The following is a 21,410-nucleotide window of genomic DNA, read 5'->3' as shown; positions in this document are numbered from 1 at the left end:
TAGTGATGATAGTTGTGTGTGTTAGTCGCTCAGTCATGTCTGACTCAAGATGCCCTGGAATGTAGCCCACCAGGCTCCTGTCCCTGGAATTTTCCAGGCAAGAATACTGGAGTTGGTTGCCATTCCTTTCTCCAGGGGATCTTCCTGACCCAGGGATTGAACCTGCATCTCCTGCACTGCAGGCAGATTCTTTACCATCTGAGCCACTAGGGATTGTAAATGTAAACACTACTCATTGTACACTTTAAAATGGTTGAAATGGTAAATCTGTTATATATATATTTTACCACAGTAAAAAAATTTTTAAAGACAAAAAAAAGAAAGTACAAGCAGCACTCCATCTTTCAGACATGACCAATTTATTCAGAAAATTCAAATTTCAGTTTGGCAAAGTATATCCAGGGGCAGAGTTTGGGATATTCATTTTATTCAGAGGCAGCTACATTTTCTAGAGCTAACTTGCCATAGGGTAGTACTGGAAGGCAAGAAAACAAAACTTTAAAAAATAACTTAGGGCATGTGGGTGATAAACACAAATATCTGGAGAGGAAACCAACCAAACAAGCAGCTTACACAACTGAGGCATGAGAAACACTGATGCTACTTGAAATCCTTTATTCCGTTTAGACTGACACACAGGAAGCACCTAATTTTTTCCAGATACTGGGCTAGCTGCTGGGGTCGAGGTGGAAATACAAAAATCACCAAGATGTAATCCCTGTTCTTAAAAAGTTTACAACAACCTATGTAAAAATGAGGGCAACAAGGGAGGTGCCAGAAAACTGCTCAAAAAAACTAGAAGGAGGAGGGCTTACCTCTACTTCTCAGTAGAGGCTGAAGCCGGGACCCTCTTAAATTAGGTGATGTGCGTGAGGCAGGGCTGCATGCTGAGTAAGAACTCCGGTGTTGAAGCATGTCTTGGCAACAGGAATGGTCTCACTCCTCCACAGCCTTCCACGTGAGGGAAAGGGGTATTCAAAGGTAGGCAGTTTTATTTTAACCCCTCTCATCATTAGCCCCCTATAAGGAAGTGAAAAATTATTTAAAAAAATAACACATCCAATTTGGAAGAGGCAGGGCATAGACAAGATATACCATTTCATGGTTTGAATGTAAACTCAACTGTTTATCCAGTAACTTAAGTAAAACCATTGAAAGGGGGGAAAAATCCCTCTGGCAGCACCACAATTCATTATGGCAGAATGCTGTCTCTCCTGTTAAAACTATGAAGCTAGCTTTGGTTACTGCCAACAGTGGATGCAAGAGTACAAGGGACACTGAAGTTCGTATTTTTACACATAAAGTAACGTCAATAAACAATTCCACTGTAACTGAACACAGATGATGAAGACGGCTTGGAAGAGATAATTTGGGAAGACAGGTGAAGTCTCTGAAAGCTAACTGATCTAAAAATGACTTGGGATGCTGTATCTCCTAGTTAATGCAAGAGGAGCAACTGAGTAACAGTCAGCTATGTGTGTAACATACACCCCCAAGAGAATTCCAACACAACATACTAACCGAACATCACAGTTTCTGCTTTTGCAATTTACACAAATTATCTGAATGTTAATACTTTAGGGAACCCTTACAAACACAGTATACAAGTTATGATATTATACATCACCCATAACTTATGAAAGTTTGTTTTATATCATCTCAAAGGAAAACTACTATTTATAAATCTCATTTCCCCACATAATTCATTACTCATTTTAAAAAATAATTTTAAAAAAAGTGGCTTCCCTGTAAGCCTTTATCAATGGTAAATTAGAATGCAAACACCTGCCTGGCTTTGATAAAATTAAAAACAAACAACAAACAAGAAAACAAGTTTTATGACCAGCACCTCATAAAACCAAAAACCTCCTTTTGAAGTATAAAGTTCAATTCTTCTTGCCTTCTTAGTAAATGTTAATCCAAACCCTCCCCAATCTAGGAACTGTTCTGGTTAGTTACATCACAAACATATAGTATTTTTTAACATTAAGAAATTTCTGACATGGTGTGAAAAATAAACAGCTAGCTTTTAAAATCAAAGTGACTCGGAGTTCTAGAACAAATATAACAGCACACTAAAATGGTTTAAAAGTAAAATTAAAAATCAAAATCTATCATGGTCTTATTAATTCAAATTAAAAACCAAAGGATTATGTATCATTTCAGACTTATATACATCAAGATGCCAGTTCTTATAAAAAAGTACTTCAGTCGTAAATGCTAGATTATGCAAAAATAATTTTATATTAATTTTAGTTAACTTTAATGATTTTCCCCAACTATAATATTAAAAACATGAAAAGAACTTAAATTTCAATGGCAAAAGTTACTGTTTTCCCCATCTACTAAAAAAAATTTTTTGTTTTCCCTTATTAACATACAATGCCCTATTGTTAAGGCACAACTTTTTTTCAGAATAAAAATGAAACCATCAATTTATTTTACACAATAGTTACAAGGCAGACGTTTTTAGGCATATGCTAAAAACAAATTAGTCTTAAACCAAAATGAAAAATCGTTGCTTCTATTCACAACCAATTGACACACAGCCAACGTGAGTGAGTGGTTGCCGCTAGATTCTAAACAGTTCCCGTTTTAAACCTGCTTAAGATTGTCTCCAGAAAGCCATTTTCAAGCTGTTATCAAGGAGAGGCAAGTTGGGTACTTTCTTTTCTGAGGAATAGGGAGGCAGTGGCACACCAGCTTTCTTAATTTGGGCAATGGGAGACAGTCGTCACCTGCAAAGCCTGAGTCAAATCCAATTTCTGATTTAAACACTCTGAGACAGGGCAAGGGCTTGCCTCGCATCCCCCCACCCCGCCTGCCTTTCCTACTCCCACTCTTTCCTCAGCCACCGCCCCGCCCCAACTCAATTTGCACAACATTCAAAGGAAGCACCCAGCAAACAGGAAGAATCTGCACAACTGCTACTTAAAGCACACAAACCACATGAAGTTTGTTACTTCATTATATGGCCATAAACAACTCAATATTTAGAATCAAAGAAAAACACTAAAATTGGGGAAAGGGGACAACTGAATAACAAAGATAAATAGGACCCGTCTTGTAGGTCCTTATAATCCCAACGGAAATAGGGATCAATTATGAAAACTAAAAGAGATAGCAAGCTTTCTCCAGCAGGCAACACGCTTGTATTTTCTGCACTTTGATTCTTTGAAGGATGGGTCAGAAAGGCTTAACACAGAAGCCTTGGGTTATTCTTGACAGTTACTCTGTGGTTTTAAAGGTGACTTTCCTTTACTTTTTGAGGAGTCTTTGAAAAATAAGTCAACCTGGGCTCTGTCAGTATTAATCTCCCCCACTGGAATTCTAGTCTCAGTTCTGCCCTAAGATTTCAGCAGCCAAACACGGAGACATAGGTCTGAGAGAATTCCAGGGTTAAGTGTTGGGGAAGGGTGTATTGGTTAACAAAGAGCAGCAGAAATAAGATAACATATACTAGCAAGTTAGGGAGACATGGAACAAGGTGGAGAGAAAGAAGGGCAGAGGAAGGGGACAGCTGATGCATCCTAAGGTTATTGGTGCTACTTTTACTAACTGATGCAGAAAACTCAATTTTAATGGAAAACTGTCCTCTAAATAAGGGCAAAGACGAGGGAAAGGGAGATCAGGTGCTGGGGAGGTGAGAGTCGCTAAGAGTAAACATTTTAGAAATACTTGTGTTTATGGGAGATATTATCTGTCTCACACAAGAAGGTGTTTCTCACTGGTGTGTCCTGGCACAATGTCCTACATAAATAAAATAAATAGTGTTCTTTGAACTTCTATTAGTTCTGTAATGTATACTGACTTTTAGAAACGAAATGTTTTAAAATGAACTTCTTATAAAAGCACTTAAAACCATTAGTACTATACTATACTCAAAAAATCACAAAAATAATGCATTTGTCAGCCAGTATCCTAAGTTTTGCACATGACACAATCTCTCCACAGTCATTATCTACGTGTGGTTTAATAAAATTAAAAACTAAAGCCAAAACACCATGCCTGCTAATATGAACTAGTCCCATTTCCTAATATGCTAGTCTCTTTCCCTGAAGTTTGACACATCACAATTAGAACAAACACTTACACCACAGGACTCTGGAAATGGCATATGCCTCTGCCATCTCTCCTGAGGAAAAAGATTTCCTCATCTCATTGCAAAGTAAAAAGATGAAGCCTCTAACACTTGGCTCAGAATTCCTAAAAGTCCTGGTTAAACACCAGGTATTTCAACTACTAAAACTTGGAATGAATTCTGATGAATAAAAACCTAGCTACTGAGGCCCACTACCCTGCGGGACTGGTGACTGGTTGCTGGAGACTGGGTAAAGGTAATGTGTATCACACCAGGGCCAATTCCTCAGCGAGGATAAGGACCTTAGACCGTGTGATCTGCAAGCCTAAAGTTGTAAGCACACTCCACCAGGTGAGGACGCCTGCCCTTCCTTTGGTCAACTTTATCTCCAAGACAAGAAAATAAAAACAGAAAGTTGATCAAGGGTTAAAAACTGATCTAGGGTTAAAGAGAGAGAGAGAGAAGAAGAAAAAAGGAAACCATGAAACCCTAAGAAATCCCTCTCCTTATCAGTGTGTTATGGAATAAAATAATGGCAAGGTCATGTGAAATGACGGTACTGCTGAAGTGAAGTTTCTGATCATGCTGAGAGAAATCAGACATTCCAATGAGAGACGGCTCACTAAACAAAGTTCAAATTACAATGACACTGCAAATATGTCACAACCTTTTCCAACCTGAACAGGGAAAAAATTCATCAAAAAGTAAGTTCAATCTTCATTTTTTTAACCCGAAGGGAAAATACAAAGTATCTCAGGTTACTACTTTGAGAGCTTGGTTAGGTTAGATCCATTTATTAATGGCAAAAGCCACCTTAACTCACTCTTGATAATGAGGGAATCTCTACAGACATGGAAAAAATTTTTTAAAGTACTAAAACAAGGTTTTTAAAAATAATGGCTAGTTCAGTTCACGTAACTTCAAATAACTTTTAGTTTATAACAGAATAACATTATATTTTTATAATGCCTTATAGCATATTTTACCCCTAACGAGAAAAAGTACCAAAATTCTAACATCAAACCCTGAAACCTTAATCCAAACCTTAGAAGTTAAAGATTAAATGTGGGTCAGGAGGGAAAGGACAGAACCATGCACCGTCCACAGAGCAAGTGAAACTGATCAGCAAGATGGCAGAAATGTTGAACCCATAGGTACAAACACACGTCTCTTTATAAAAACAAACCAAAACAAAACATAATAAACACACACACAGAAATTACAATGCAACTGTCATATATCCATATTCTCTACTAGCTGGTGAATTTCAAAGAAAAAAAAAACAATTTGAGCTTTTTCTATTTTAATCCGTAAGAAATACTCAGTAACAGAGAATCTGTTGCGTATTAATGAATTTGCAGCTTCTTGTGCTTTCTATCTGGATTAGGGGTAAAAATCCCCAATTATTTTCAATGAGATATAACTGTACAGTAGTATTAAACACCTACACAAAACAATCCTTTCTTCAGTCCAATTCTATATGAAAGTATTAACAAACTGAAGATTCATGATATTGTGTGAAAATGGTGACTCATAACAATGTAGACTCAGCTATAGATTTTAATTCACAAATATATATATATATGCGCCTTGTGTATGACAACCGTACGAAAATAGTCTCAAAAATAAAGACAATACTTGAGACACGAAGCAACCCATTCTCCCTGATTCTGCATCCTATTACAGGGAAAAGAAGTCTCAGATGCTTCATAAATACTTTAAAAAGTTCGGGATGGCCTAAACCATGCATAGTCTCCACTGCTGCTTTGAAGCCTTAAGCCTCAGCACGTCAGGCCGACCGTTCAGCTCTGGGGGGCCTGTGACCTGTCATCAGCTTGGCTTAATGTCCTGTCTTCTCCAGATCCGGGAGCTTTCTGACCAGAGCCTGGTGGTTCATCCTGATGCTGGCCAGGAGACCCCCTTCAATGCCGTCGGAACCAGTGTAGCTAATTTCTTCACCACTCAGGGTGGTCATATGCCCACCGAGGGCTTTCAAGATGGCATTGCCAGCACAGATATCCCACTTTTTGATGTATGTCACATGGATATAGAGATCAGCTTTTTCTTGACTCTTATCAGGCACATCCAAGAGTGCTAAAACTTTATAACCTGCAAGATAAACACAGGATTTAGGTTATTATCTGGAAGAGAGGAATAAAGGAGTGCACTGTCTTGAGGGTGTTGTTGACACCAGTACAGGGTATGCAGGAGCTCTCTACATTATCCCTGCAACTGCTAAGTCTAAACTTATTTTTAAAAGTAGTTTTTTTAAAAAAAGTATTTTTAAACACAGTACAGATGTTAAACCCAAATGAGCAAAACAATACTGCAAAGTAGGCAAAGTAGTTTATTAAGCCATTCTCAAGTATAAATAAACATATGCTTATAATTTTTTAAATTTAAATCTACTTTGGGGTTGTCTTCTGAGAGGTGATACCGTCAATATGAATTGTTTGCTATGGACTATACACTGAAGCTAAACATCCCCAGGTCTCCCTTGAGTGTCTAAGAAGAATGGATTGGAAAGGAGAAAGCACTAGATAATGTTACTACCCTAAGTCTTTTGTATAATGAGGCAGAATTTTAAAAATAAAATAATAAACAAACCCAGAAGAAACTAGGTCAAAAACCTATTTTATCCTATTTCTATTGGGAAGTTTGCATATCACCTTTCCTGATCAACCTGACAGCCTATAAAAAAACAATGAAACCATGTTAAGAAAGACATGTAAAAGTCAGCAGTAAACTAAAACTGTTAGGCTTAAAAGTTAAAAGCATTACTTTTCTATTACTGTGCTGAAAAAGGTTTTCAAACACAAATGTTTCCTACTATACTTCACAGTTTACTTGAATTAAAACACTTCTGTCATAGCAAACAATATTCAAAACAGGGTGGGCTAAATACAGGCATGGCCTGGTTTCACACAGCCCTCAAGCTGTGGGTGTTTTCTGTATTTTTAAAGAGTGGCTAAAAAAAAAAATCCAGTAACAGTAGCCATTAGCCGTTCTAATAACATTTAACGAGGGTTCCTGCCAGCCCCTGCTAAATACAGGGTTGTGATGGCTGGATTCTTCTTTCTCTCCTTGTGATGGTTATAGCTACAGTAACAGCACAATCACTTCAAAGTCAGATCACATACAACAACCACCAATGTCAGGAAGAGACCTGCATATATTCCAGGATCAGAAACCACTGCTGTGAGACTGTTTTCGTTGTGAGGCTATCTGTACCCAGGAGGCAGGTGTGCCTGAAATTCTGCTCTCGAAATAACCAAGGAGGAGACCAGGCCTGTCCTAAAAGCCCCAGTGTCCACTCCCACTTCTTCCCAAGGATCGGCTACCAATGAGCCTCCTGACATGGGCATGGCCACGCAGGGCACAGTGTAGGGCCCACACGGAGCAGGAACATACCAGCACCGCCCGCTGGGATGATCGTAGTCTGGTTTCCAAAAGTCTGAAGAGCAACCTGTTTGACCATTCCTGAATGCGAGCGAGACACGACAATCCTTGGGGTCTTCTCATTGTAAGAAGTGCGGGCTTTCACATTTGACCCACCGTCTACCATCGCCCAGGCTGGAAAGCAAATGTAATAGCCAGTAATGGCACCAAGGCTTTTTAAAACCAACATACCAGGAGTGACTGGAAAAAACTTCTTCCCAAGAATTCTTTTATCTCCAAACAGGGAGCTTTAGTTTTCGGAGTACAAGGGTCATATGTTTATTTTTAAAACAGGCCATATTCAAAACTAGAAGGGGCAATGCAACCCTGCCCAACCAGAAAAGTGACTAGTAGGTCCTTGTTGAGGAACATCCCGGCTCCAGAGCTCCCTGCAGGGCCACTATGGATGGGGTCTTCACTGAACCATACTGCAACTCAACTTCCCCACTTCCTGCCCTCCCTCCCACAAATCTGACTCCAAGAGCTTTCTCCAGTAAACATCCTGCAGACAATAATCACAAGAAAATATTAATCAGAAGAACCCAAAGGGCAGGATCTTCTGTGATAAGTAACCTGATCTCAACGAGTCAATGTCATGGGGAAAAAGGAGACTAGAGGCTGATCTAACTTAACATAAGTGACCTAACAACCAAAAGAAATGCTTGTCACTTGACTGGACTGTGGTCTCAGTTAACAGGTTGTAGAATCCACTTCATGAGCAACTGGGGGAAACCTGACTATTGGATAAAATTGTTAATTTTATTAACAGTACTGTTCTTGTTTAGATATGTTCTCTGTAGAAATGAATACTGAAATATATGGGGTAAAAGGTCATGATCTTTGTGATTATCTCTAAAATACATAGAAAATAAATGAAGGAATAAATAAAAGCAAATATATAAAAATATCATCAACTGTTAAATCTAAAGTACATGAAAAGTCATTATCACTTTTTGAAATTATTCATAATAAAAGTGAAATAAGAAAAGAGAAACAAAAAAATCCTCTAAATTCTTTTTAGAAATGATCATAAAACACAAGATTGTATCAAGAAGTGAATTTGCAATGCTGTATCTCTAGAGGTCAGTATTGTGTAAGAGAATAAGGAGAGTACATCTCAGTAGACAGTACCAGGATAATGTTAGATAAGAATTACTAATTTAATATTAAAAATACATATTTCAGATCACATAAACTCAATGCATTCAATCATAACATTTATATGGATAAAATTATTTCAAACACCTTAAAACACAGTTAGGTTATTTAAATAATGATATGTGAATGATGATGATAAAGTAGTAGTGATAAGCTAAAACAACAGCTAACAGAATGTGTTCAACACTCCATCTGTAAGACATGCCAACAGAAAGTCCGGAAGGAAATAACAAGTGGTTGGTACTTTGCTCCACAGACTTCAGACACTACAACTTCTTGCTACTAGCTACAGATTTCCACTGAGTAGATGGACTGCATCCACGTTTATACATCACTTCAGTAAAATGTGTACTATTCAAGGAACTCTTGCTTCTAAGAATGTCACTCAGTGAATTAATTATTAAATCTGGTAAGATTTTGATCAGCTCTGCTCTAACTGCTGCCAGCAATAATAATACCTAGCTCCCACTATAGTCAAGTATAGCTACATTCTAGTAAATACACAATACTTGGAAGTTTGTATTCTGCAAAATCAATATGCAGTCTGGATCTGAACATCACTCTCCGAAGAGGGCACAAGCCAATCAAACCTTCGATCCAGGAAAGGAAGGTCACTCACACCTAATTAAGGGCATACTGATTCCTTTGAGATGTTTGCTGACTAGTAAAAGCACCTTATATTACTAAGCCTATGGTTGGGGGGCTAGGGTGTAGATTATATATTTTGCTAGAATAAAGGTTTTTAAAAAAATGAACATTTTATTATCCCCATTCTCCCTCCTCACATGAACAGATATGGAAACCAGGACCTATCTGCCTCTCTGGTATCAACTTGCTCTGTATTTTCTTTATTGCAGTTCTAATTCTCTTCAGGCTAAGGTCACTTCACAGTAGATCTCAGAATTCACACGACCTCACATGGAAGAGCCCAGGACCGTATCCCTAGCAACAGCATGATGGAAACAGAGAGGACCGTAGCTGCTGGGCATCCACGCCCAACTGCATTCCCTATGCACTAAAGATCACTCGTCTTCATTTAACATTTTCCATCCTCTAAACAAGTTCAGAAAGCTATGCTTTGTCATATATTACTAGTACCAACACTAAAATCCTCACTGTATCCAGTGAAGGGTGAGGTGGGGATGACTATTAATTGTTGAATCACAGCTGAAATTTCCATAGGACCGTAAATAATACAGGAAATGATGTAACAACATTAATTCTTAGAAGCTTTAGCACATTTCTTACCTGTATATTCAGAAAATGGCTTATGTATTACTCCTAGCACAGGTTTACCATTTACAGCCACACACACCATAGTAGTAACATACTTCCGAAGATCCTCTACAAGAAGAAAAAAAAAACACAACCATCCAATAAAACAATTATTGAAATAATGTTAGGACTGAATATGAAAACTGAGTCTCAAGCACTCAAAAAAGACCCTATACAAGGGATGTACTCACTAAGTATTGTCACCATTATATCAGCAAATCAATTTCAGTCTATGAAAAACCGTTTATATAGGAACCTCTCAATAGTCCATGTTTTTATTATCTATTTCCGCAAACTTCTGTTTTAGAATGTGTTACTACTAGATACACACATCTAGTGCCTTCTCCCTGTTCTCCAAATAGTTATCCACTGAGTGTCTATTCTGGGTCAACTTTCATGCTTAAGTACAAGAATACAAAGGAGAAAAACAAGAAGTCCCCACACTCAGAGAATGTACCATTTAGTTGTACAAATACAAAAGCCATCAACTTTTACATACCAAGAGAATAAAGAAAAGACAGAAATTAGATAAACTCTGGGTAAGATATAAGGCCTGGAAGAAAATCCACAGAAATGAAACAGGAGCTAGAACTGGATGAGAAGGACAGAAATAGGAGGTGGGGAAAGTAACTCTGATTTTGCCATTTACTTTCCCTGGGTGCCTAGGATTTACTATTTTTAATTCTAAGACTATATGCGTATGCAATAAAATCTAAATTCCCCAAATCACAAGTCAATAGTGTATTGTTTATATAAATAAATACCTCAATAATGCACACCTCAATATACAAACCAATATGTAAATAAACACTTCAACAAACAGGGGTCCAACAGGAACCATTTCGTTGTTGTGACTGCCAGAAACGTCCCTCACTGAAGAATCAGCGACACGGAGCCACTGTCACTGTGAGGAGGGTGCCATGACACAGCAGTCAGAAAGGCTGACAGTAACTAACTGACCCACTCCAGAAGGCTCGGACCGCAGTGCTTTAATCCAGCTCTTTATCTTAAATCTAACTGGACAAGTTGTATCCATCTGGAAAAAATATTCACCACCAGGAATAGACCACCTGCCCTTGCTCTGGTTCTCTAATATATACAGGCAATATCAAGTCTGAGATCAGTTTTAATTGAAAAGTCACCCGTGTATTCCTGTGTGGCATCCAGTGGGTCAATCCAGACGGTGACGCTCTCTGCCGGCACCTCCTGGGGAGTGGCTATTTCCTTTAGGATGTCTTCAGGAATCTTCCGATCCCACAAGATCACCTCCTGATCAGCTGTATCCACATGTTCCTCCGTATTGATCTGCATCAATGGTTGAGAATGGTTGACAGTTTAAAAGGTTTTAAGGAAAAAAAATCACTACCTGGAAAAAGCCAATAGAGAAAAACAATTTAGACAAAATCCCCCAAATTGAAAGCAGATAAATTAGTACTTTTATTTCAAGGAAATTCTTTGCCAATGAAAATATATAAGAAATTCCAGATATGTTGTCTTCCAGGGCTTTCCAATTGAATATTCCAGCTTAGCTTGTTGTGTAAGCAGGACAGAGAATCTAGAGAAATAAAGAAAGAAACTATGCATCAAAGAAACAAGCTATTTAAAGCTTAAAGATATTTAGGGAAAGAAATACATTTAAAAATGTGACAATGGACTGACAATATTATGGAAAACTGAACACAAGTTAGAGAAAAGTGATAATGGATTTTAAAATAGGCCTTCAAAACAATGATAAAGACGTCAATTCTCCCATCTGCAAACTATAGATTTAAAGCAACTTCAGTCAAAATCCCTAAAGGTTTTTTTTTTGTTTTTAATCTTTTCTTAGAAATGGAACAAGCCATCTGGGGAAGGATAGGAAAAAAAAAAAGAAAAAATATATATGTATGTAAATGTCATGGTTGGGTGACTTTCCTTGACATATTTTGGCTTTTTCCCCAGCGTCACTGAGGTATAATTGACAAAGCTGAATGTATTTAAAGTGTACAACATGACGAGATGATACACGTGCACATTGTGGAGTAAGTACCACAACTAATGAATGTATCTACTACTTCATATATTTCCTTTTTTTGTTTTGTGGTGAAAACACATAAGATTTACTCTCAAAGCAAATTTCATGTATATAATACAGTAATGTAAACCACAGTCACCTCACTGTACATTAGATCCTCAGAACTTACTCATCTTAGTTATAAATGAAAGTTCATAGACTTGACCAACATCTCACCTTTCACCCCATCCCCTGGAATATGGTAACCACCATTCTACTGTTTCTATGAGTTTGACTTTCAAAAAAAAAAAAAAAAGATTCCACATATAAGTGATACCATATAGTGTTTTTCTTTGTCTGGTGTATTTCTCTTAGCATAACACCGTCCAAGTCCATCTATGTTGTCCCAAATGGCAGGATGTCCTTCTGTTTAAAGCCTGAATAGCACTCCATTTTATGTGTATCATATTTTAAAAAATTAATTTATGCATAGATGGACACTTACCTTGGTCTAGCTAAAGGTTTGTCAATTTTACCTTTTCAAAACAACCAGAGGCCTGCATTGCTGGGAGTGCTCACAGGCCACTTGCAGGGATTTAGGGGTGGAGGGGGTGGCAGATAAGGAGTCAGTGGCTCTGGCAAGCTTCCTGACAGCATTTATCAAGAGGTTACTAGCAGCCCTCTGCGGAGAAGGCAATGGCAAGCCACTCCAGTACTCTTGCCTGGAGAATCCCATGGATGGAGGAGCCTGGTAGGCTGCAGTCCGTGGGGTCGCTAAGGGTCGGACACGACTGAGCGACTTCACTTTCACTTTTCACTTTCACACATTGGAGAAGGAAATGGCAACCCACTCCAGTGTTCTTGCCTGGAGGATCCCAGGGACGGGGGAGCCTAGTGGGCTTCCGTTTATGGGGTCACACAGAGTCGGACACGACTGAAGTGACTTAGCAGCAGTAGCAGCAGCAGCAGCAGCAGCCCTCTGATGAGCTCTGAGTCCTGACTTGGGTGCTCCCATGGCTCCTTCCAACCCTCAGACATGCAGACTACCTCAGTAATCCAGGTGAGGTGAGAATCAAGGAGGCCTGTTCCACAGTTTGCCAGGTGTGCATGCATACACTCTTGTGGGTGGAATCACAGCTTGAGGGGTCTCTCCTGGCACTGAGCTGTGCTACCTTGACAGAGGGGCAACGCAAAGAAAGTCAAAATATTCCTCTTAGTCTCTTCAACGCATTTTTGGATTTTTTTGCCCCAGCAGTATGTTGAAACATCTCTGCTGTACTCCTGGACTTCCATAAAGGAACTCTTGTCCATGGGAGACTGCCAAAATCAATGTTCTATGAGGGGGTGACAGCAGAGAATTCCTCTTCTGTCACCTTGCAGATGTTACCAGAAAGCATTTTGGCTACACAGTCCACATCTTAATGACAAAGCTAGGCCACCTTGGATGATGCAAAAACCACAGAATAAACTTAACACAACAGATGTGATTCTGAGAAGCAGTTCCTGGGTCTTAATTACTACTTTTGCTGCTGTTGTTCAGTTGCTCAGTCGTGTCCAACTCTTTGCGACCCCATGGACTGCAGCACGGCAGCCTTCCCTGTCCTTCACCACCTCCCGGAACTTGTTCAAACTCATGTCCATTGAGTCAGTGATGCCCTCCAACCATCTCATCCTCTGTCAACCCCTTCTCCTCCTGCCTTCAATCTTTCCCAGCATCTTGATCACTACAGTTTCACAAAAATGGTAGTGCCAAGTCTGAGTGGCAACCACTGTGCCTTATGATTAAGATCTCTGCCTAGAGTTCATCAGCTTCTTCATATTTTTTCAACTGACTATGGGCTAAAAAGACAGAAATGTGCTTGACAAAATCTTCACTAAGAGTCAGGTTAGGGAGAAACAAGCAGAGTAAGCGAGTAAGAACGTAACAGCACAATTAATTACCTGACCCACTTTTGCACAAGAGCTATTTGTTACCTGCTACTACCATACCTGGGTGTTCATTGGAAGGACTGATGCTAAAGCTGAAACTGTAATACTTTGGCCACCTCATTCGACGAGTTGACTCACTGGAAAAAGACTCTGATGCTGGGGAAGGTTGGGGGCAGGAGGAGAAGGGGACGACAGAGAATGAGATGGCTGGATGGCATCACCGATTCTGTGGACATGAGTTTGAGTGAACTCCGGGAGTTGGTGATGGACAGGGAGGCCTCGCGTGCTGTGATTCATGGGGTCGCGGAGAGTCGGACACGACTGAGCGACTGAACTGAACTGAACTACCATACCAAACTGACAAATTTAAGAAACCACTCCCACCATTGTAAACGGCCTTACCAACTCAAATCCTTCCCATGCTCCACCAGCTAGTTAAGCCCTAGAAATTCTACCTTCCAATTCTAAATAACTGTCATTGTGCTTCCCTGGTGGCTCATATAGTAAAGCATCTGCCCGCAATGCAAGAGACCTGGGTTCGATCCCTAGGTTGGGACGATCCCCTGGAGAAGGAAATGGCAACCCACTCCAGTATTCTTGCCAAATCCCACAGACAAAGGACCCTTGTAGTCTACAGTCCATTGGGTCGCAAAAAGTCGGACATGATTGAGCTACTTCACTTTCTTCCTACAGTAAGAATATTCTAGTTTGAACCCTCTATCTCTCACTTGGATTTCAAAAATAGCCTCGACTGCTCTTGCCTCCAACTGTGCATTCACTGATGCATTCATTCATTCAATCATGATTTAATGACTACATATCCTAAACTGCTTTGGGCAATGGGATATAATAATGAACAAAACAGACCAATTATTGCCTTTAAGAGACTTTCCTTCTCAACCAGGCAACCTGCCATCTTCCTAAATCAAATGGTGTCGCTCCCTGCTGAAAACCTTCCAATAACACTCACAATGACCTTTGCATAATGACTACCAAGGGCTGCTGACTTGAGTCTGAGGACTGCAGGGGAAACACTGACTGAAACCACCCACTCTGGCCAGACACCAGGGTAATCATTTGCATGAGTTACGTAACAACGTAGGTCCCATGAGGAATAGGAAACTAACAAGCCACCACCAACTGAAGAATCTGGGAAAGGTTAAAAGGAAATGTCACGTCCTACTAACCTCCCAGGATCTTAGGGTCTTGATTTCTTATTCTTCAATTCCCTGGTGAGGGCTAAGACACAGGCAGTAGTGATGAGAGTAAAAAGTGGATGGATTCTCACTGGAATCCATCTTGGTTGAGCAATGCCTACGCCACCAGGAAGGACCCTGAGCCAGAATGATTGGACAGAGACAATCCAGAAAGTAATCTCATCACCATAAAACCCAAGACTGTGAGCCATGTGGCGGACCAGTACTCCTTAGTTTCTTTACCTTCTTGCTCTCCACCTGGGCACCCTTCCCAATAGTCTCGTGCTTTGTCAGGAAAAAAAAAAAAACCTTCCAAAAGTTTCTCATTACACAGAGATAAAATCCAGACTCTTAAAAGTACATCCAGGATGATCTGGCTCCAGTACCCTTTCTCTATTTGCACCTTATTTACTCCATCCCAGACTCACTTGTCTTCAGGGAATTGTACTCTCCTGTTCATACACCCTTCCTCAAACCTCTGTATGGTGGCCTGCCTGCTTGTCATGATTCAGTTCTGGGCCCACGTGAAAGTGCCTCAGAATGGCCTTCCCTGACGAACATGGCCAAAGCAGGACCCCACCCCACAACGCCAGCACTCTTCCCACGTCATCTTATTTATTCTTCTTCAAAGCCCTTGTTAGTATCTGAAATCAACATGTTTGCACATTTGTCATCTACCTTGACCCACTAGAACGTAAGTTCTGTAAGATTAAGGTCAGCTTCCTTCATTACTACAGCTCTGTTCTCACTGCCCAAACCAGGGCCTGGCACAGCAGATGCTAAATAAATACTTCGTGATTGACAGCACTAGTTTTCATCAACGTAGCTTCATTTCTTCCCTGTAACACTTTCTACTCAATCTACTCTCATCACTGGCTGGGTCTCAGTCTTCACCAGGGAATTGGAGAATAAGAAATCAAGACCCTAAAATACAGAAAACGCCATTCATATGACAGTTCTGTTACTCAGTTCAGTTCAGTTACCTAAAGAAACTTTGGGTCAATGCCTTAAGAAGGTAGTATTTACCATATTTCTCCATAAATCATTACATCCTAATAAGTGTTTAGATACAACGCTTCACACTGTGCTTTCAGTAGGCATTCAACAACTATTTTCTAAATGGAATCAGAGGGTTCTCCAGCTGTCTTTTTTCTCTTTCCACCTGACAGAAGCCTTTTACTGTCAACTGCTGCTACTGCTGCTAAGTCACTTCAGTCGTGTCCGACTCTGTGTGACCCCATAGACGGAAGCCCACCAGACTCCCCCGTCCCTGGGATTCTCCAGGCAAGAACACTGGAGTGGGTTGCCATTTCCTTCTCCAATGTGTGAAAGTGAAAAGAGAAACTGAAGTCGCTCAGTCGTGTCCAACCCTTAGCGACCCCACGGACTGCAGCCTACCAGGCTCCTCCATCCATGGGATTTTCTAGGCAATAGTACTGGAGTGGCTTGCCATTGCCTTCTCCGTTACTGTCAACTACTACCTCTCAAATATATTCCTACAAATAATTAAACATGCTCCCGTGTCTCACACCTTAAATGCAAATATGAAACAAAAAATCCATAAAACCTGCTCTTGGCTAGAATGTAACTCTGGCCAAGTTGCTTAGAGCCCAACTTCCTGTCTTTACTTAGTGTCTCTATTCTGTTTCCTTACTTCCCATTCCCATCTTCTTCTGCTTCCTTCCCATCAAGACATCAAGAGAACTCTCACAGAATTTACCTATGACCTGCATACAGAACCATTATTAGGAGTATGTGGTCTATCATCACACTGTCTGAGTTCATTCCAGCTCCTCATTTTACTCGATAGGTGACTTACCTAAGCTAGTCACTTCATCTCTCTGAGCTGCAGTTACCTTATTGCTAAAAGTGGATGGTATACATATCTCCCTATGAGGTTCTTTGGGTGAATCAATGAAATACTCAGGGTAGTGCTTAACTCAGAGTAAGCACTTAATAAAAGCCGGCTGCTATTACTCTCACTAAATGACCGTTTTCAGTTTTTTGTGTGATCCTTGGTCCCCAGGCTCTGATCTTCCCTTTCACACTTCTCAAGTGTGTACTCCTTTTCCAGCAATTACTCCTGTCGAGAGAGGAGTCTAGCTCTCATCTCTGAGGTCAAGGATAGTACAGATCCAAGACTCCTACCAGCTAGGAGTATCATACTTTATCATCAAATAAATCACTGCCAAAAAGTTTTGACAAGTCAAGGACAGGAGCCCCTCAAAAAGAGAGGACCCTGTACTTTAAACCAAAACTATAAATCTAAATGCGCTCCGTGGCTGCAAATCCATTCCAAAAAAACTATCAGCCTTCATTTTCATCATTATCCAGAAGGATACAATGAGAGACAGTGCCACATAAATGGCTGCAGTTACTTTTATTTCTACACTGAAATCAGAATTGCCAATGAGTTTAGGAAGAGGAGAAAGACTGCCCTGAGGACTCTCCCAAGATCCCAAACGAGAAAGGCTGAAGACCAAAGGGAATCAAGAGGTCCTAGGTCAAACTCTGAGTTTTCTTAGAACGTGCACTACTTTAGAGTGGGGCTTCTCAACCTGAACACCAATTGAAAATCAGGCCAGATCATTCTTTATGAAGGGGGAATGTCTTGTACATTCACGAGACTTTACCCTCTACCTACGAGATGACAACAGAGTGCTGTCTCCAGTTGTGACAACCCCAAATCTCCAGACATTGCTACATGTCCCCTTGGGGCAAAATGTCCCCAGTTCAGAGTAAGTGACACCTGCAGTATCTTGTTACTAAGGAGTGAACAGTAGACAGAAGGGCTCAAGCCTCTGACTCCAACTGTACAGGGCATCAGGATAAAAAGAGGATCTGTGGCTTCTCAATGCTAATTTTACATAAGGACCTAAACTAAGCGGTATTCAACTTAAGATCTTCACTGAAAAATTTCAGGTGAGGCTTCAAAAATAACTCGACATTTAAGACTGTACTTCTGGGTGTTGAAGGAAGAGAAAGAAGAAAGGAAAAAATCTAGGACTGAGTCACTACCTAGACAGCTACATCTGTCCTCTAGTCTAACAACATACTGACAAAAGGCTCATCATGATACCATCCTACTCTGATTTCGTCTAAATGAACATAACTTCCTCTATTCCAATCACCATCCAAGTAGAACACAAAAGAAGGACCTGCAAACATTCAGTCGCAAGAAAACAAAGCTATTTTACATAAAGGCAGACTTCAACATCTGTAAAAAAGCTTAGTTTTTGTGTTTAACAAAATGCAGCTCATCACTCTTAACAGCAATTACCTTAGCGTTTGTTAATAAAGAGAGAAAACAAATGCAGAATCCTGTGGAAGTTTCCCACAGGATAAAAGTTTTGGTAGAGGTGGGGTGGGACGGAATTCGCGTTTGAACACACATGTACATATAGCTAATACATTTTCAATATTTAAGAATATTTTTGTACTGACCTTTTTTAAAAAAGTCAACTCTACTGTTATACTTCACAATTATTGCTTTCAAACTTTTACATTTTCCCAAGGAGATCATACTTTAGGTTCTAAACAGCCTCCTAAATAAAGTTCTAAAGGTACTTCATATAAACTGTGAAGCGGAGTGTCATGAGTCTCAGGGCTCCCATTTGGAAGGTGGGCAAAATAAATTTTACTTCTTAAAGTTGCTGTGAGGACCAAGTCAAGTCTTATGTAGCAAGGACTATACTAGCTAAAATAGTAATCAATAATGATTACTATTACTATTGATATAACCGTTTACACCAACTTTTCTGAAACTCCAGTTTTCCCCACAAACTCTGAACACCATGTGCTTCAGAGAAATGAAAAAGAAATTTTACAAGCACATCTTACATCTAGATGCAAACACGGGTAAGTATCATTTGTGATAGTAAAGCACCAAAGGAAAAAAGAAAAACGTGAAACATTGTTTCGTTGGAGAACTATCATGTCAATTACATCTGGTACCCAGCAGCTCATGATATGAAAGCCAAAGTTCCTTCCCTGCAAAAACAAAATTTAAAAAGGAAAGAAAGGAAAAAAAAAAAAAAAGACAAAGAAAAAGGAATAACAGGAAAGACTGGCCAGAGGGTTACACAAGATAATTCTACAATGACAATACTCTCTTACAAGAACAACAGTAAAAGGTCAGATGCTTTCCCCAAAAGCGGCGGTTTACATTTCACTATTTATCTAATTAATGAAATTCAGCTGCAAACAATTTTTCTTCCCCATCGCCAAAAGCCACTGTTAGGTGAGTTAACACATACACTGAGAAGTACCACCACACTATGTGAGCTCTTTCTCTGGACTGTAATACATTTTTAAAAGTTTTATGCATTCAGCAGCAGCTGCACTGAAATGATGAAGTTTAAAGGTATTAAACAACAAATCCGAAATGTCTGGATTTCCCTAAGAAAATGTCAATTTCTTCCCCCAGAAACGTTCTTCAATTCTTTCTTTGGAGTAAATATGGGCTAGAAGGGTGAAGTCAAGTTGCCGGGAATCATACTCCCAAACACTTTCTTGAAGGGCCCCTCAAATACATGCCATCAAGATGGTCCTGATGAATGCACAGCTAAGGTAAACCGTGGTCACACTAGTCACAAATGCCCTGCAGACTAACAGCTCTGCAGCAAAACAGACGTCTACAGTTCCCAGTCTTCAGCTGGCTCCTGGCAGGTCCACCAGGAAACGCGTATCGACCCTTCCAACAACTAAACGCAAGAAAGATAGAGGGCCTCAGTGATTCTAACCCTACCCTTTCATTTTACAGAAGAGCCGGTGGCAGGGAGTGAAGTTAACTTTCTCAGCCTTCGAATACCCGGGATACCAGACCCCAGAGCTCCAGATCCCCGGTGCCCAGCGGACGCGCACACCATGGGAGGAGACAGAAGGGCCGAGTCGACGACCCGCGATTTCCCCCAGCTTTTCCACCAACTCTTCGGTGTGACCTTGAGCACCTCAACTTGTGCGTCTCCATCCCCAGATCCGCCCAATCGGAGCCAGAGCACGACCGCCTCGGGCTGTCGGAGAAGTCCAGGCGTCCCGGCCCGCGCCCACCCGGCCCGCGCGGCGCCCACCTGCACGCTGGGGAAGGCGGTCTTGAGCAGGTAGAACATCTTGCGGTTGGACAACACGTCCCCACTGGTCATCTTGTCGTCCGCCCCCTCGCGCGTCTTCCCCTTGGACTTCTCGTGGAGGACGTTGCTCTCGCGTACGCGCCGCACCTCCTCGCCGCCGCGCACGGCCGCCAGCACCGACACGGCCAGCATCTCGCGCAGGTCCACCGTGGCCCCGTCGGCCGAGGCCGCGGGCCCCGCCGCCCCGCCGCCGGGCTCGCCGCCCAGGCCGAAGAGGCTGAAGCGGCCGGCCAGGAAGCCCGAGTAGAGGTGGTAGAGCACGCCGAGCCCCAGCAGGCAGAACACGGCCACCCCCAGCGGGGACAGGCGGATGCCCATGGGGGCCATGGCGGGAGGCCGGGCGCTCCGGGCGGTGGCCCTCACAGGCCTCCCCGCGCTCCCGAACCGGGCGCCGCGCGGTCTATACCGGCGCCAGCTCCCCAGCGCCCGCGCGCCCCATCGCTCCCTCCCGGGAAAGACCGGGCCGCGCTGAGAAGCCCCCCGCAGCCGTTCCGAGCGCCCGACTCCCCCCGGGGCAGCGCGCTCCCCGCGGCTGAGCCGGCCGGCGGGGTCTAGCTTCCACGTTAGCCAACGGCCGCGAGGTGAAAGGGGAGCGTGGGTGTGTATCCGGGTTACGCGGGGGGCGGGGCGAGTCAGGCTCCTCCCCCAGGGGGCGGGGCGGCCGGCCGGGTGACTGGGAGGCGCTGGACCACTCCGCCTGCGTTGCTCTGGTCGGGCGGCGGTGTTTGGGTTTTCAAATCACTGCGGGGATGTGGCGGAATTACTTCGCAAGCACGGAAGGATGCCGAGTGCCTTGTGGAAATTCAGATTAAATCTCTCTTTGAACGACACTGTATGTCCGAAATAGAGTCCTAGGGACAGTCTAAACTTCCCATCACTCTGATTATTGAGGAAAAGGGGACACAACGAGGCGTTTGAAATCGATGCCTTTTTCGTCGACGCTTGTGCAGACAGAGCCTGTAGCTTTAAATCGCCTTCCGGCGCTCTTAGGGGCAGAGCGGGGAATTGGGCGGGGATGAGAGGAAGTTTATTTGACTTTATTCTGTTGGCACTCCTGTCTGAACGCATATGCATTTATATCTGTCTGTATGTATAGATTTTCCCCTGTACTTTCACCTGCCAGAATGAGCCACCCTCTATGCAGGTGAGAACTTACCTTGGTTCTGCGCTTTCACTGTGTGAGAATATACTCCCGGCTTCCCTCATTGCCA

At 41.7% G+C, this 21,410-nt stretch overlaps 1 protein-coding gene across 2 annotated transcripts; it reads right to left on the bottom strand.

The window, feature by feature from the left end:
• Positions 1-336: 336 nt before the first annotated feature.
• Positions 337-20,781, bottom strand: BPNT2 (3'(2'), 5'-bisphosphate nucleotidase 2). 2 transcript variants are annotated; one of them, XM_055432008.2, is made up of 5 exons: positions 20,140-20,781; positions 11,095-11,257; positions 9,926-10,021; positions 7,493-7,654; positions 337-6,190 (listed from the first exon to the last, which is right to left on the bottom strand). In XM_055432008.2, exons 1-5 carry the CDS (start codon positions 20,524-20,526, stop codon positions 5,922-5,924), a joined length of 1,077 nt encoding a protein of 358 aa, XP_055287983.1. In that variant the 5' UTR covers positions 20,527-20,781; the 3' UTR covers positions 337-5,921. The 2 variants fall into 2 exon arrangements, with proteins under 2 accessions (XP_055287983.1, XP_088700588.1); XM_088844462.1 differs by lacking the exon at positions 7,493-7,654.
• Positions 20,782-21,410: the final 629 nt, after the last annotated feature.

The sequence above is a fragment of the Moschus berezovskii genome, chromosome 16 (assembly GCF_049115385.1).
Source record: "Moschus berezovskii isolate FMDL1 chromosome 16, NW_MosBer_1.0, whole genome shotgun sequence".
Taxonomy (NCBI): Eukaryota; Metazoa; Chordata; class Mammalia; order Artiodactyla; family Moschidae; genus Moschus; species Moschus berezovskii.
This window is presented reverse-complemented; position numbering and strand designations above follow the sequence as displayed.